At 35.7% G+C, this 17,262-nt stretch overlaps 1 protein-coding gene across 1 annotated transcript; it reads right to left on the bottom strand.

The window, feature by feature from the left end:
- Positions 1 to 16,596: 16,596 nt before the first annotated feature.
- Positions 16,597 to 16,962, bottom strand: LOC114754121 (uncharacterized). The gene has a single exon (XM_028942864.1). The coding sequence runs from the start codon at positions 16,960 to 16,962 to the stop codon at positions 16,597 to 16,599; it is 366 nt and encodes a 121-aa protein (XP_028798697.1).
- Between the last annotated feature and the right edge of the window lie 300 nt (positions 16,963 to 17,262).

Below are 17,262 nucleotides of genomic sequence, written 5' to 3'. Positions count from 1 at the left end.
TTCGTCCATTTCCTGTTCAAAGAACAACCAATTAATAAATGTAAGAATAAGGAATATCAAGTTAATATAAAACATTAAGTATATATAACAAAAAAAATCATATTATGAATAATAATAATAAATATGAAATGAATTTAATAAGAAATGTCAAATAATTTATTTAAGCCTTACAACGATTATCCTCCCAAATTCTTTCACAAGGATCATCTCTAACAGCATAGTCATCATCTACTAAATCTAATTCAATTGTTTTAGGTCGAGTGGCTATGAAAGGCGGGGTGTCATCAAGATTCAACTCTAAGTCACCATTATCTCCATCAACTCCTTACCTCTTATCTTGAAGTATGATAGACAATTTCTTCTTTGTTAGATCGGGAACATAAAATACTTGTTTCACTTGACTAGCTAAAATAAATGGCTCATCTCTATATCTAAACCTCTCAAGATCAACCAAAACAAATCCAAATTCTTTATCTACTTGCGCAGCATTACTATTAACCCACTTACATTTGAAGACGGGAACTTTAAACTTGGTATAACTAACCTCCTATATCTCTTCTATTATTCCATAATAGGACTTTGCCACCAACATTGGGTTTTTATCTTTAGAACTAGCAAAATGTATAGCTTTGGCTACTACTATCACCCCACTATTCTGTATGGTACTCTTATCGTCTTGGGTTTTTGTGTAAAATGAATAACCATTTATGTCATATCTGCCCCAACACAAAACCTCAAAACAAGGCCCTGCAGCTAGCCTCTGTATTGTCTCAGAAGAATTGCCATCTTTTAACACTTCTTGTTTGAACCAATCTGCAAATGACTTATTATGTTCATTAGCTAGTTGCATATCGTTCTTTCTTGGATTCAAGTTCTTCGGCATATTCTTGTGAGCATTCAAGTAAGGAAAAACTTCATCCGTGTTGTTTAAAATGTATAGATGTGCCTGCATTACAACTTCCTCTTAACACAGACCTCACTATGACACCCTGTGTTCCCTTGCTTCTCCCTTGATCATGTCGAGATTAAGAAAGTCCAACTGCCTTTACCTTAGCAAGATATGTGTTACAAAACTCAACTGCCTCCTCAGCTACATATCTCTTAACAATTGATGCCTCAGGCCGATAAGGATTCTTAGAGTACCCTTTTAGGATTTTCATGTATCTCTCAAACGAGTATATCCACCTTAAAGATACAGGGCCGCAAAGTCTTATCTCTCGCACAAGATGAGCTATCAAGTAGACTATAATGTCAAAAAATGATGGAGGAAAGTGTATTTCTAATTGGGAGAGGATCACATAACCTTCATTTTTGAATTCATCTAACTTAGCAGGATCAATGACTTTACTGCAAATGGCACTAAAAAACATACAAAGTCTTGTAATAGTACTTCTCACATTAGATTTCATAATGCCTCGAATAGCAAGTAGAAGTAATTATTGTATCAACATGTGACAATCATGAGACTTCATCCCTGTTATCTTCAAATCTTACATTGAAACAAGTTTGCTCAAATTAGAAGAATAACCTTGTGGTACCTTAATGCTATTGACAAAACCACATAAACTTCTTTTCTCTTCTTTTGATAACGTGTGTGTAACTGGATGTAAATAACCCTCTTACCATATCTTTCTTATGGGTAGAGGAGTTTTCTTATTCCAATTTCGACCAAGTCTCGTCTTGCATTGATTCCATTCTTAGTCTTTCTGCTTATATGTAAAAGTGTACCAACGAGGCTCTCACACACATTCTTCTCCACATGCATCACATCTAGACTATGTCTCACATCAAGACTTTGCCAATATAGAAGATCAAAAAAGATAGATCTTTTTTTCCATATATTCCTCTCATCGGTAGTCTTCTTCTTTTTACTGAAGACCACATTAATTCCCTTCACCCGTTGATAAACTTCTTCTCCAGTTAATGATATTAGAGCCATTTCATATTCTTGTGAGTCATTAAATGCCTTCTCAACCTACAATAAGGGTGATGACTAAGAAACCTTCTGTGACCAAGGTAGACTGTCTTCCTGTCATGTTTAGGTTGTATGTAGTGAGCGCCTTCTTCGCATATCAGACATGCTTTATGCCTCTTAACACTGTATCCTGACAAATTTCCATATGCCAGAAAGTCATTTATCGTGGTGAAGATCATGGCATGTAAATTGAAGGTCTCTTGTTTATATGCATCAAACATATCAACACCTTCCTCCCATAATTTCTTCAGATCCTTAATCAAAGGTGCCAAATACACATCTATATCGTTTCCTAGCTGTTTTGGCCCTGAGATCATCTAAGATAGCATGATATACTTTCTTTTCGTACATAACCAAGGGGGCAAGTTGTAAATTATGAGGAGCACCGGCTAAGCACTGTGTGTGCTATTAAGATTACCATATGAATTAATTCTGTCAGTACAAAGCCCTAGCTGAAGGTTTCTTAGCTCGCTACCAAAGTGAGAAAATTTTTGATCTATTGTTTTCCATTGAGGAGAATCTGCTGGGTGACGAAGCTTTCAATCACATATTTTCTTATTGAAATGCCATCTCAAGTTCTTTACTTCTGTGGCATTAGCAAATAGATGCTTAAATCGTGATATTTTTGAAAGGACAACCCTTAGTCATCTCATTATAATCATCATCATCTTTCTTAACTTTGAATAATATATAGTCATTAGGGCATGCATATATCTTCTTGAAGCGTTCTTCCTTTAACCCCTCAAAGTATGTATTAGTAAGCATTATGGTTCAAGCGGATCACAACACAAGCTCGTGGATTTAAAATTTCAACATAATTACTTGGATTACTATTCATGTTTAAATTCCAGATTACAGGCCCAAGTTCAAAAATTCATAACTAATTCCATTAAAATTGTATTGAGGTGTTCTAAAATTTTACTGAAAGCTCTTTCAATCCTCCTTAAGGAAAAAAATATCAAAATGGACTTATCCATGACCAATTCATACAGTTTAATCAATAAAGATTACTATTTATTTGGTAAAATCTGGAACTTTCAGATTCTGTGCCTTAAATTTGAAAATTCATATCTCCTTGTGTACATATCCAATTAAGGTGATCTATCTTTCATTTTAAAGCTTGGGATGTGTAATATAATTTTGCCAAATCTCGTGGCTTAACTCATTCATTTGATAGGTCAAACTAGAGCTACAAACTCACTGTCCTGGGACCTACGTTTTATCCCTTAACCACTCTTTACTTTAATTCTTTTTATTTCTTTGGCATACATAACTTGGATTTACTCTTTCCCATTCATTCTCACATATTTCTATATGTGCCATAAACATTATAATTAAATACATGGTATCCTTGGCATCCATACACATAATTTACAAAATAAGAGAATTACACATTCATTAACAATCTCATTCATTAACATGAATAATTCTCCATTTTCTTCTCCTTGCTTCTCATGCCATTATTGCCCATTGATGATTGACCTAAATGGTTGGTTAGGGTGGGGTGAGATTTAGGAGAATCTCAGTAATAAACATTACCACACATATTCACAAGATGGATGCTAGTGTATGGTATGTAGTTTTCCATAAACTTAAGTTAACTAGTGACATGCCATCATGCTTTATGCTTGGTATAAAAATGCATGGCCATGGAAACATATTAAAAATAGTATTCCCAATAACAATTATCATGTCACAACATCATACAATCAACAAATACAAACCAATACATAAGCATACCATATCAAGCATATAAAGGGTAAGTTCACTACCTTGTACTTCAAGCTTTTCTCTTGCTTTTCTTTTGACTCGCTTGACTTCCAAACCATAAGAGCCTTTGGTTGGCATCAATCAAACACCCTCTTAGATGTTCCAAGGTCCTAAACATAGCCATATTGATCATTCAATCTATTAGGACCAAGAGATTACATAATGTTCAAGACTAGCTCTCTTGAACCTCAACCCTTTCTCTTGGTTTTAGGGTTTTGTTTCTAGCTTTTCTAACATAAATCTCATCATTTCCCATCCTTAAGATCCATTTCTTGTCAATTAGGACCACTTTAGATGGCCTTAAATTCAAGAAGATCAAATCTAAAAATTTTGCTTCACCAGTACTGTTCACACAAAAATTCTAAAATTTTTGCTCAAATTTGAAAATTCGTAATTAATTCTAGAAGAATGAAAACTGAGTGGCTCTAAGTCCCACTGAAAGCTCCTTAAGTTCTTTTTAAAGGAAAAATAGTTTCAAGAACCATTTCTATGCGAAATAGTACCAAAATTGTACGGAATTTAGTACTCTTCTAAAGGTTAAACACTGTTTCCGGATTTCAAACCCTAACTTTGAAAAATCACCATAAATCATACACATATCCAAATGAAGTGTTCTATCTTTGGATTTAAAGCTTATAGAGTGTAATTTAATTATGCCAAAATTTTAAAATCAGATACAAACAATAAATTATTCAAAATAGGCATTAAGGTAGATGCTATAATTATCACATACCTTGATCTTGAAGCTTGAATCCTATTCCTTCTTCTTGGCCTTCACCCCCATATTTTTCTCTCTAAATTTTGGTAGAGCTTTCCCTCTACAAATGGCTATCAAAATCTTGTTCCAAGGTGAGGTATTTATAGCCAAAACTTTGGCTTGAATAGACCAAAATGTCCTTGGTGGCCAATAGAAAGAGTAAGGACAATCTTAGAACTTCAAGTTGACTTTTACATCATCATTGCATCGTCTTCTTGCATCATCCTTACCTCATTCTTCTAGAAGGTGCTAGGTATCACAAAAGTGGTGGAGGAGAAGGGAGATTAGATCCTAGCCATTGGATCAAAGCTTGTTTCCCAAGCTTCTTCCTACTTTACTTAGCCCACGTTTCTCCGACTTTCTTTGTGGCCTTCCAAAGTTCACAAAATTCTCCTGTCTACTCCATAAATTCCTTCTAATTCTACAGAATATCTATGAATTTTCTCATGCCATAACACTTCCTTTAAGCCTTGCATAAAAATTATTTACTAAAATGCCCTTTTATCGGCATAATCGGCTTTTTAATTTATTAAAGCCATTCCACTAGTCTTTTGGTTGTGGGACCAATTTTATAAATTAGTACAACCTTTCAACCATTTAATCTCATTTTTGTGTACATTTTTTAGATCTCTTGCGATTTTAAATAATTACCTCAAATAGTACATTTTTTTACCGGCCATAACCTTATAAATTCCATTTAACCTGTCTTACGGGTATTTTTTTTTATTTCTCTTCACAAAAGAGTCTTAGAATATTATTTTCAATTTTATGAGATTTTCTTAGAATTTTATGTGTTCTTTCCATTTTTACCCCTGACAGCCGTAACATTTTTGAATTTACAGTTTTACCCCTGCTTAGGCTCAACCTCATAAAACTATCTCTTTGAGGCTTCTTGTCACATCCAGTAATATGGCATTTAGGGAATAGGAATATTTTTAAATAATTAAGGGTAAAAAATGACAAGGAGAAATAGAAGAATTTTGGTGCAAAATAATTATTATAATTTTCCAAGCCAATTATGAAAAGTTTGACTAATTAAGGAAAATTGGTCAAGAACAATTATGGAAAAATATTTCCAAGTCTCAAAAAATTAAGGAAAAATAAGGACAATATTCCTTGAGAATTATATGGGATTATAAAATTGGTCTTATGACCAAAATGCCCTTAGAGAAATTACAAAGGAATTTAAGGGCGATTTAAGCTAGTTTAAGGTCTTTTATTTGGAAAATTCCAAATAAATATTTTTAAGGAGAATTAAATTTCAAGAAAATTTTCTATGATATCCCAAGAAATTATAAGAGATTATGAAATTAAAAGAAGACCCTCAAGTATCCAAGATTTTTCCCAATTCCTTTGGAAAGAGGAAAAATCACTAAAGAGAAGGAAATAGTTTTCCTTTTTATTTAATTATTGAGAAATTAAATTTGAGACAAAGAGGACAAATTGGGAAGATAAAAATGAGGAGAATAATTTATGGATCTGACAGAAAATAATTACAGAGGTCAAAGCACTGTAATTATAGAAAAGAAATTAAACCCGAAGTAAAAGTGCACTGATAAAGTGTTAGTCAGAGTCTTGCACTTTACTTGGCCCACAAGTCGCCACTTGTCAAGCCTTCAATGGTTGGTAATTAAAGCTTTCCAAGTGTCAAGCTACCAATGGAGAGGATCTTGACTTTGGAATTTAATTACATTATGATTTAAGTTAATTAAGAGAGAGGATTAAGACTAAGTAGGCTTATGACACTTGGCATAACATTAATGATGGTTGGTGGGATATTTTTGATTTATTAATGAGCTCTTCCCTCCCCCTAAATCTGATTATGGTTCGGCCAAAGTGAGAGCAAGAGAGAAAAGTGAGAGTTTCAAGTGGAAATCAAGGGAAAGCCATCAACTTTGATCAACCAAGCTTCAAGGTTAGTTTTTGGTTCTAAGTTGTTCCTTACCTTGTTTGCTTAAGTTATATGGTTGAAAATCCTAGTTTTTCTTCTCCTTTGATGCTGGCCGAAACATATATATTGTAGAGGAGGAAGTTTTATGGTTCAATCTTGCTAGAACACTTCAAACTATGGTAGATCCTAGTGGTTACAAGTGGTTGTAGGTTGATTTTGAAGTGTTTTCCTTGCCATGTTGCTTGAGTTTCATTTCGGCCAAGGCTAGATCTGGACCCTAGGATGAGTTTTGCAAATTTTTGAGGCTTCCATTGTGTTCAAAATGAAAAATAGTGTAGGGTAAACCTAAAGAACAAGTGTTGGAAGCCATAGAATCAAAGTTGAAATTTTTGGATAAGGAACCCTAATGGTTCGGCCAAGCTGAAACTAAAAGAAGGGATTTTATTTTGCTAAATCTAAGTATATATTTGGAATCTACATGAAAAATCATGTAGGAAAAGGTCAAGAGGGAATTTTTAGGGTTTATGGAAACCAACTCTAAAATTCAAGAACAAAGATAGAAGCTTTAAAGGGGTTTAGGAGTTACTTGAATTATGTTATTGATTTTATAAGGAATGGTTGATGATTCTTGCTGTCATTTTTATCATGTTAGGGTTTGGAATTTGTGGAAGCAAGAAAGAAGAACAAGAAAATCAAAGAGCATTGGATTAAGGTAGTAAGATTTAATTGACCTTAATGTTGAATGTTGCATTGATTGCTATGCAATTTCATGTGCTATTATGTGGTTGAACTAAATGATGAGGATGATGATGATTGTGTAGCTATACTCCTTGCTTTATGTGCCTTGGCTATTGCATGTTAGAGTGCTACATGTATGAGGTAAAGTAGTTCCCTATTAATAGCAAAAGGTTGGAATGCTTGTAATTGATGCATGTTGATGTTTTGGTTAATTGATCTTGCTACTGGGATTTTCAAAAATCTCATCCCCCAAATATAATGTAACATTTTAGGGCTTGAAACTCTCAAGAGCAAGCTGCAGATTGGAGGCTGAATTATGGTGATACACCATAAAAATTCGTGGACATTTGATTATGGATAAATTCCATGGTTGGTGCTGTAATCCCTAAACAGGATGTTAGTTTAGAGCCACGATTTATTTAGTTACCAAATGAATTTCTGCATGAAATTTGGTATGGTTAGAGTTGACGTTCTGAGCTTCAAATTGATAGGAAGAACGTTAAAAATGGCCAAGTATACAATTTTTAATAATTTTTCAAAGTTAAGGTTTAGAATCTGAAAAAAGGATTTTTGCCAAATGGACAGAGGTGAATTTCACAAAAACCTGACGCTTTTTCCTAAGGAATTGGATCATAAGATTAATTTTCCTTGAAAGAGGACTTAAAGAGATTTAAATAGAATTTTGAACCACCCCATTTGGATTTTTTTGGAATAAGTTATGAATTTTTGAAGTTGGACCAGAAAACTGGATTTCTACCCGATGAACAGTAAAAATCCAAAAATTAGCGTTTTTCATGAATTTTTGAGCCCAAGACCATCCAATGTGGTCTAAAATGGTTTTGATTAAACCCAAATTGGATCTGATAGTTAGGTGTGACACTTCTAACTTAACCTTTGGCCCGTATCTAGCCTCTTTTCTCTTTCTAGGCTTTCAAGACTTTGCTGGAGCCTCTAACTTTAATTACACTTTAGCCTCTTAAAACTTTCACTTTGTAGTTTAGTCCCTAAAAATGCTTTAACTTCCTTTCTCATCTTTGGGGCCTCTGCTAAAAAGGATCTGGTAGCCTATCTAATTCAGGCTATTTTTGGTACTTCTAAGCCCAAAAGTCGGGATGTTACACTTCTTGTAACATCCCGATTTTTGGACCTAGAAGTATCAGAAATAGCCTGAATAAGATAGGCTACTAGACCCCTTTTTAGTAGAGGTTTTAAAGATGAGAAAGAAAGTTAAAGCAGTTTTAGAGACTAAACTGCAAAGTGAATGTTTTAAGGGGTTAAAGGGTAATCAAAGTTAGAGACTCCAGTAAAGTCTCAAAGGCCCAGAAAGGGAAAAGAGGCTAGATACAGACCAAAGGTTAAGTTAGAAGCCTCAAAGAGATTGTTTTATGAGGTTGAGCCTAAGCAGGGGTAAAACCGTAAATTTAGAAAGTTACGGCCATCAGGGGTAAAAATGGAAAGTACTTAGAAAATTCTAAGAAAATCCCAGAAAATGGGAAATAATATTCTAAGACTCTTTTGTGAAGAGAGATGACGAAAATACCCCTGAGGTAACTTAAAAGGAATTTATAAGTTTATGACTCAGTTTGAGATGTAGAGGTAGATTTAATTGTTTGAGTCATAAGAAAACCTTAGAAAATTATGGTAAAATGGGGATGTATGATCTAAGAGACTATAGAAAATTATAAAATTAGTCTCATCCCCAGAAGGCGAGCAAAATGGCTTTAAGAATATTTAAAAGCCAGTTGTGCCGAAAAAAGACATTTTAAAGAATGATTTTTAAGTGGGGCTACAGGTTGAGTTATGACCTGAGAAAATTCACAGATTTTCTCTAGAATATGAGGAATTTTATGATATTTTTGGATGAATTTTTGGAGCTCTGGATTGAATAAAATGCTCCAGTCAAATATTAAATAATTTTGTCCCCTAAATAGGAGACAAAACCAAAGAAAATATCCAAGAGCCATCATGACGATGCTGAGTCAGCGTGCTGAGTCACCAAGCATAATCATGACACCTACGAGTCATCATGCTGAGTCACCAGAAGATATTTATGAACAGCATAAAAATCAGAACGCAGTATGGGAATATTTTAGACAATCTTTTGTCTACCTGTTATAGTGAAATCTCTACTGCATGACTCAGTAAGGTTAAGTAGCCTGTCAGTAGAGCTAATTATTTTCATCTATGCTCCTCTAAGGTGGCACCATATATGTACTTAATTAAGATGAGAAAATAGTGTCAGAACATGTCCTGGTGGTACATGGTAAGTTAAGACTCAAAAAGTATCCGATACGGTGCAAGATTGGCTTGATAAGTGGAGAAATAATTGAGAAAATATTTTTATACGAATTTTCATTTATTTTCTCCCTATTTTAATGCCATAAATGATGAAAGGACATGAAAGCGACAAGTGTACAGTAGATGAGAAAAAGAAAATATTACGTGTACGGCTAGATGCAAGACACATGTACGGTCGGATGCAAGACACGTGTGCGGTTGGATTAAAGACATGTGGGTTGATGACAAGCATGATGTCATAGGACACTTGTCATCGTAAGATCAAAAGAGAAAATGGACGGTCCAGATCGAGCCACGTATTTTTAAGATCAACAGTCTAGATTCAGTCTGTTTTTCTATAAATACCCCCTCCCCTCCCTACCATTTCGTCCAAGCATAAGGAATCCATGGGGAAGCTCTTGCAAAATGGTTTCTAGAGAGAGAAAGAAGAGGGAGAAAGAAAGGCCAAGTGGTTCCAAGCCAGATCAAACTCTAAAACAAGGACCTTTGAAACATCCAAGAGGATGTTTGGTGATGTTGACCGAATGTCCACATGGTTGGAAAGACCAGGGAATCAAACGAAAAGCAAGGGGAAAGCCATGTTACAAGGTAGTGAACTTACCTATACTGTGTGCTTGATATGTATGCTTGCATGATGTGATTGTGTTGCCTTGGCAATATGTTATGGAAGGATGAAATGCTTTAGCTTACTTTCCATGGCATTCATGTGTTAATGTTATAACATGTCATGCATGTGCATTATGTCTTGCATGCTTATGGGTAGTGTTTGCTACTGAGATTCCCCCGAATCTCATCCCTCCCTAACCAACCATTTAGGTCAATCAATGATGGGCAATAATGGCATGAGAAGCAAGGAGAAGTAAGCGGAGAATTATTCTTGTTAATGGATGAGACTGTTGATAAATGTATAATTCTACTATTTTGTGAACTATGTTATGGATGCCAATGATGCCATGTATTTAATCATAATATTTATGGCATGAATGAAAGTGTAGGAGCATGAACGGGAAAGAGTAAGTCCATGTTATGTATGCCAAAGAAATAAAAAGAATTAAAGAGATGTTAAGGGATAAAACGTAAGTCCTGGAACAATGAGTTTGTAGCTCCAGTTTGACCTACTAAACGAGTGAGTTAGGCCACAAGATTTGGCAAGAAAAGAGATCTGATGTTTCTCTTTAAAATGAGGGATAGTTTACCTGATTCTGATAACCGAGCAGAAAGTTATGCCTTTCCAAAGTTAGGCAAAAATACAGTAAAATCCAAAAATGACCAAATGAACAGTAATTTTTTCAAAGGAAATTGAGCTCGAATTTCAAGGCAATCAGTTCAGAAACTATTTTTTCTCAAAATTTTATCCAAAGAGCTTTCTGTAGAACTTGGAATCACTCAATTTTGATTTTTCTACAATTAGTTACGAATTTTCAAAGTTTGTCACATTTTAAGATGACAATGAATAGTAACACGTAAATGAAAATTTTCAAACTTGATTTTTCATCAACTGTAGCCTTCAAAAGTGATTCCAAATGCTTCCACAAGGAAAGTTAATTGATTTAAACATGAGGTGTAACACTTCTCATCTTCCAAACCCATCGGACACAAAATTTTCTTTGCCTCATACATTCTTTTTGGAAGTGAATTCCCCTTTGAAAGAATATCACTTAGCAGTTTAAGTAATTCCGTGAAACTAGCATCGATCCAACCATTTTTTGCCTTCGAGTTTATCAATTTCAACACGGTTATCAACCTTGTGTAATCATCTTTACACCCTAGGTATAAAGTCGTCTCTACATCACTACACAAAGTTTCAAAAGTGAGAGAGAGTTGTGTAGAGAATTCAGACCTTATGTCACGAAACATATCCAAAATTCTATCACCAAAGTCTTCACTTACAACTTTCTCCTTTCCAGACGTACAGTGTAGTCTTTCTAATTTTTCCATGCCATATCCAATTTGTATACCTCAAATTTATCCCATCATAGATAAGATGCTCTTTTATCTCAAAAATACTCCTCTGACTATTATTTAAGCATTTGACACAAGCATAATATTACAATCCATCTCTTTAACTAGGGGCATTTTTCTGAGCAAACTAAAGAAACCTTTCAACCCCATCCTCATATTCCTTGCTAATTCTCTTAGCTTTCATCCAACTACGATCTATTGCTCTACAAAGTCAATGAACATAGTTGTCAAGCTCAATTCTAACTCTTTAATTCAGATATTGAAATAATAAAATAATTAAATGTTAGTCAATAAATTAAAATTGACTAATACTTAATTTAAAAATTAAAGGGAATATCTCTTTTTAAAAATAAAAAATTTGACAGAATTTCCCTTTAAATATAAGTTAAATAACATCTAGTTTTAGACAAGGAAGTTTAGATCCCAACCTTCTACCACTAAGGGAATACTTTCTTCAATTTTATTTTACTGCTATAGCTTATGTGTATACAAGAAGTATTTCTTTACTTTTCTGTTCTTTTCTTTTCTTTTCTTTTCTTTTCTTCTTTTTTTTTTCTTTTTTTTCAAACTAGAATAAAAGTAAAATACCTATTAACACCCATGAAGATCAGGAAATCATAATTGTCAAGACGGAATCAACTCAATTAATATTGTTGTTTAAAACACTCGAAATGGTAGACAAAATGAATGAAGTGCGGGCTCAATAATGTTTAAGTAACAGAAAGATGGTTATGGGTTGTGTTTGGGTAAAAAAGTATAGAAAAGAATGCCTCTATCATATTCAAAATCATAAATGCACACGTAATTTTGACCAAAAGCTAAAACAAGTTCTAGAGAATGTAAACCACATGAATAATCACTTAATATAGGAATTAAGGCTCAAGAATATCCTTCCAACAAGGGTTTCACATCTCACTTGTTCATACAAGAAGTTTCAATCGATATGCATTACTCACAAGGCATTAAGACACTTATCACAAAAGCAATCCCTAAGATGAGGATTAAAAAGATCAAAATAATCACTTGAGAACATACTTGAATCCCAAAAGTGACTATAAAGTCTTCAGAAAAATCATTTTAAAAATCCAGTATGCTTAAAAGTCTAAGGATGGCACAGTTTTTTAGAAAACTGTTTGATATAATGAGGGTATATTAAAAAGGCAAAGGTTTGCTTGAAAAAGATGCAAAGGTATCTTTAAAAGGTTCCTCCTACATAGCAATGCAAAAAGCAAAGAGAAGGATAATGGTGTACATTAATAGAGTCCAGGTCACGACCTGAATACAGTGAGGTCGCGACCTGGGTACACAGAGACGCTAAGTCAAGAAAGGGGGCTAAGGTTGCAACTTAAAATAAGCGAGGTCGTGACCTGAAATCATAGAGAGCCCTCTCTTGCCAAAGCCATTCATCAAGTCACGACCTGAAGCAGTGAGGTCGCGACCTGAAGTCACAGAAACTACCAACAAAAATTTTCAAAGCTTGGCCAACATTTAACAAGTAGAAATCCTTTTAGCAAGCATCAAAACAGACAGTAATGATCCAATTCACAGGAATTCACCATCCATAATCAATTCAAAGCCAAATAATGATGATAAAAGATTGGATTTTTTTTTCAAAATATTTTTTTGGCCAATCCAGCAATAATTACAGAATTGAAGCAACACTAGGAAATAACAGAGCAAGAAATCCTCCCCCCACACTTAAACTTGGTAGTGTCCCCACTGTCAAAAGAAAGAAGGGAGAAGAAAAGCAGGACCCACAAATAAGAGCATAGTAAACTAACCATTCATTGCAGAAAAGTAAAAAAATACATCAAAGTGTAGTTTTTAAGTATTGAGTTCGCAGGTCAGAGCAACAAAATGAAAAGAAAAACATAGAAACAAAACAGAAAACAAAAGGCCAAAGCTTTCAATCTTCCTCCGCTCTTCCTTCCTCTTTTCCCCTGACATCTTTCCTTGCTTGGACATTGGCTTCTCCCATCTCAGCACCGGTAGGAGCAGCAGCAACAACACCAGAATATTGCCTCGGACCCTCACTAAAAAAGCTTGTGGCAGGAATCGTGTTCTCCTAGAAAGCAAGTTCATACTCTTATGGAAAGTTGACCTTAAGAGCCCAGGGCATCTCCAACATCAAAGGATCCATAAGCCTCTGCCTTTTGAACTCATGAGACATGGAGATAGCTTTATACACATCAAACTCCTCGCTTAGGTTTGTCACTTGTTGATTGAGTTTGGTAATCGGATCATTCAATGAGGTGAGGTTGAAACTAGAGCCATCCTTGGCTACCTCCTCTTCTAGTTCTTCCCTAATCACCCTTTTTCCTCTCTTTCTCTCTTTGTTGGTTTTTAAGGCGGCATGGCACCTGGTCGTGAGAGGGTCTAAGAAAGAGTCAAATCTGCGCATTGGTATCCCATGTGCTACACACAGATTGGTGATCAACTGTGAAACTACTATAAGAGTTCAGACATTGTTGACACAGTGATCAATCTGGTCCAGGGAAATAATGGGAATGTTAACCGGCTACATGGTTATCAGGAGATATAGAAGGAGTAATCTCTCTTCAGAAACATAAAAAATATAGGCGGATGGCATCATGTTATAAACCATGAAGTTCGGCTAAATCTTGGCTTCATCATTCATGTGCTTACGCTTGAAGACTTTCCGCCCACTTTCCTTTATAGTCCACCCAGCTCCCCCTATCCCGATGGTTTGGAAAACCTCTTACCAGGGAACTTCAGTAAGTCTGATCTTCCATCACTGATAGTCACAGACAGGGACATCGGGCAACTTATAGAACTTCTCAACAACCTCCTGGGTTAAAAAACCTTCACTGCCTCTGAAAGTGACCCCCTATGTCCGTCTATGGTAGAGTAAGTGTAAAACTCTATCACCAACGTCAAATTGGCCTTATTCCTCTTCTTCATAAGTTCCTTAAGGCCCTTCTATTTAGCAAGCTTATAAAAGCTGTACTGCTTGGTTCCTGAAAAGTACTGCCCTTGAACTACCCCCTATTGGCAAATAATTCCACAGCTTTCTTCCTTCAAAGTTTGGTCTCCTCATGAGGGCGAAGCTTCTTTTCGAGCCTGAAGACTTGGGATTTTTAGTGCCAGGCATTTGAGTGCAAAGCAAACAACCAACAAACAACTAAAATAAACACACAAAACAAACAAACCTAGAAAAGAAACTAAAAACTACACTAAGCCTAGAAACCAAGCACTCCCCCACACTAGGCCTATAGTCACCCCTTGCCAAACTCACTTAAGCAAAACGGTTGAAGATATTGAATTGGGACACTTGCATTTTAAAACCATTGGGGAAATCATAAGAAAACCCAAGTATTCATAATTTTCAATTGCCCAAAATCCATTTATTGTAAATCCTTGATGTGTAAAGTCAAAATCCATTTGGAAATTATAGTTTTGAAACAACAGAGGTGAATCAGAGGTTTAAAACCTCCTCTGTGAGCTAAGGTCGCGACCTGAAAATAGTGAGGTCGTGACTTGAACAGACAAAGGGAAATTTTTGAATTCAGAAAGGTTCAAGGTCATGACCTGAAAACAGTAAGGTCACGACTTGAACCCAGAAAGTTTAGAAAACGTAACACGAACCAGTTTGCTAAAAAAACCAAATTTTTTACAGAAAATGCAGTCCCAAGCAGTCCAAAAATAGTTAAACAACATGTTCAATATCTAGCAATACTCTACTCAAGTAAAATCAAAGTCCTAAAAAAAAACAACATTACCTACCCCTAAAAAAACACAGAAAACTAAACCAGGAAGAACAGAAAAACTAAAAATAAAAAGGAAGGATTAAACAGACCTTAAGAGAGTGGAAGGATAGAAGAACTGAACGCAAGGGTAGATAATAGGCTTGTTCACAAACTGCAGAGGTGGATTTGAGAGTCAAGGCACTTAGAAATCACAAAAATCAAAGAATAGAAACAACTGAACAGTTGGGGAGGGAACACACCGTTTAAAAGGCTGAGCAGTTTTGACTTTGGAGGGAATTTAAAAAGATGCAGCTATTGAAGAATCTAAGATTGGAGAGTCACGACTTGGGTAGAGGAACAGCTGTGGGGGAAAAGAGAGGTGAACGTGAGAGGTAAAACTGAAAGGAGGGGTTAAGTGTGGTTTTACAAAAGAAGGCCTAGGGTTTTAAGTCTTAGAATGAATAGAACTTGAATTCAGGGTAGGTTCAAGGGCAAAATGGTAATTAGGATGGAAATAAGTAGGGATAAAGAGGTGAACTCGAAGAAAAACTCTGACTTTTCATGTCAGGTCGCGACCTGATTTAAGTGAGGTCGCAACTTCACTAGAAAGAGGGGGATTTAGGGTATTAGAAAGGCTGCAAGTCATGACCTGAAGCAGTGAGGTCGCGACCTTAACTCATAGAGAGCCTTTACCCAAAGTCTTTCCCAAGTTATGACCATAGATAGAGAAGTCGCGACTTAAACACACAGAGAGTTCCAAAACTCAGACTAACCCCTAGGTCGAGACCTAAAAATAGTAGAGTCGTGACCTGAGTGCATAGAGAGACTCTGACACTCTAGACCCTAAAAAACTTCAAACCTAAGTCCCTAAACAAAATCACTTACCAAAATGCCTACCATAACAGCCCGACTCAGCAATCCATCACCAGATTTTCAACAACTCAAAACAAAACTCCAAAAACAAGTGATGGAAGATTGGGAAAAACTTTCAAAAGTTCAAAAATTTTGAAAAATTTTGGTAAATTAGTGAGAACTACCCATAACAAGGAACAACCCAACAACCAAAACACAAAACCACTTTTAAAAACTCCCTCCCCTACACACTCAAAGCAATGTCCATATTGCGGCACACAATCACGACAAAACATAAAGCCCAAATACAAAACAAAGATGAAAGTTGTGAAGTTCAGTTCAAGACTGAAGCACAATACATCACCCTTCTAGAGAGAATAAAAGAGCTTAGCATAAAGGTGGGTAAACTCAAGAATGCAAAGAAGTGTGTGGTGGTGACAAAATAGAGCCACGAATACAATCACATCAAACTCAAAGCCAAGGGAGATTATTGAAAACAAACATAAAATGAACATAACAAACAGAATTTAAAACTACTTCTACTAAGAACATCCCTTTCACAGTCTCAAACAGTCATAGCAAGAGAATTCAAGCACAAATAAATCAATATAAACAGTAAGAAGTAAAGGAAAGGGATGACCTGGCGTTAAGAAGGCGGTGCGGGCTCTTTATAGAGCTTAAGGAGATGACCATTGCATTGAAACATTTTGCTTATGGCCTCCTCCTTGAGCTCTATCATCCCGAAGTTATGCACTTTTGTCACAATGTAGGGTCTATCCCAGCTCGTCTTGAACTTACCATTCTTGAATTTGAATCGACCTTGATACCTCAACACCTTGTCACCCTCCTTAAACTTCTTTCTCAAGATGTTGGTATCATGGACAAGCTTCATTTTCTGCTTGTAAATGTCTGAGCTCTTACAGGCGTCTAACTGCGTTTCTTCAAGTTCTTGAATTTGAAGGAGTTGGTTCACGCTAGCTTCCTCCAAATCGGCATTGCAACTCTTAACCATCTGGTATGATCAATGCTCTAGCTCCACTTGAATATGATAGGACTTGGTATAGATGATCCGATACGGAGACACACTAATTGGGGTCTTGTGGGTGGTGCGGTAAGCCCACAGTGCATTGTCTAGTCTTAAACTACAGCCTCTGTTAGAGGGCTTGATAATTCGTTCCAAGATGTATTTAATCTGTCTATTTGATACTTCAACCAGGCCATTAGTTTAAGGATGATAAGGGGTGGATACTCTATGGGAAACCCCATATTTTGCCAACAAGTTATTAAGTAACTTGTTGCAGAAGTGGGTTCC

The sequence above is a fragment of the Neltuma alba genome, unplaced genomic scaffold (assembly GCF_004799145.2).
Source record: "Neltuma alba isolate B1F8T4 unplaced genomic scaffold, ASM479914v2 tig00010083_pilon, whole genome shotgun sequence".
In the NCBI taxonomy this organism is placed as follows: domain Eukaryota; kingdom Viridiplantae; phylum Streptophyta; class Magnoliopsida; order Fabales; family Fabaceae; genus Neltuma; species Neltuma alba.
This window is presented reverse-complemented; position numbering and strand designations above follow the sequence as displayed.

Excerpts from the sequence above, each read along its gene's own strand:
- LOC114754121 (XM_028942864.1), bottom strand. The coding sequence starts at position 16,962 with ATGGTTAAGAGTTGCAATGCCGATTTGGAGGAAGCTAGCGTGAACCAA.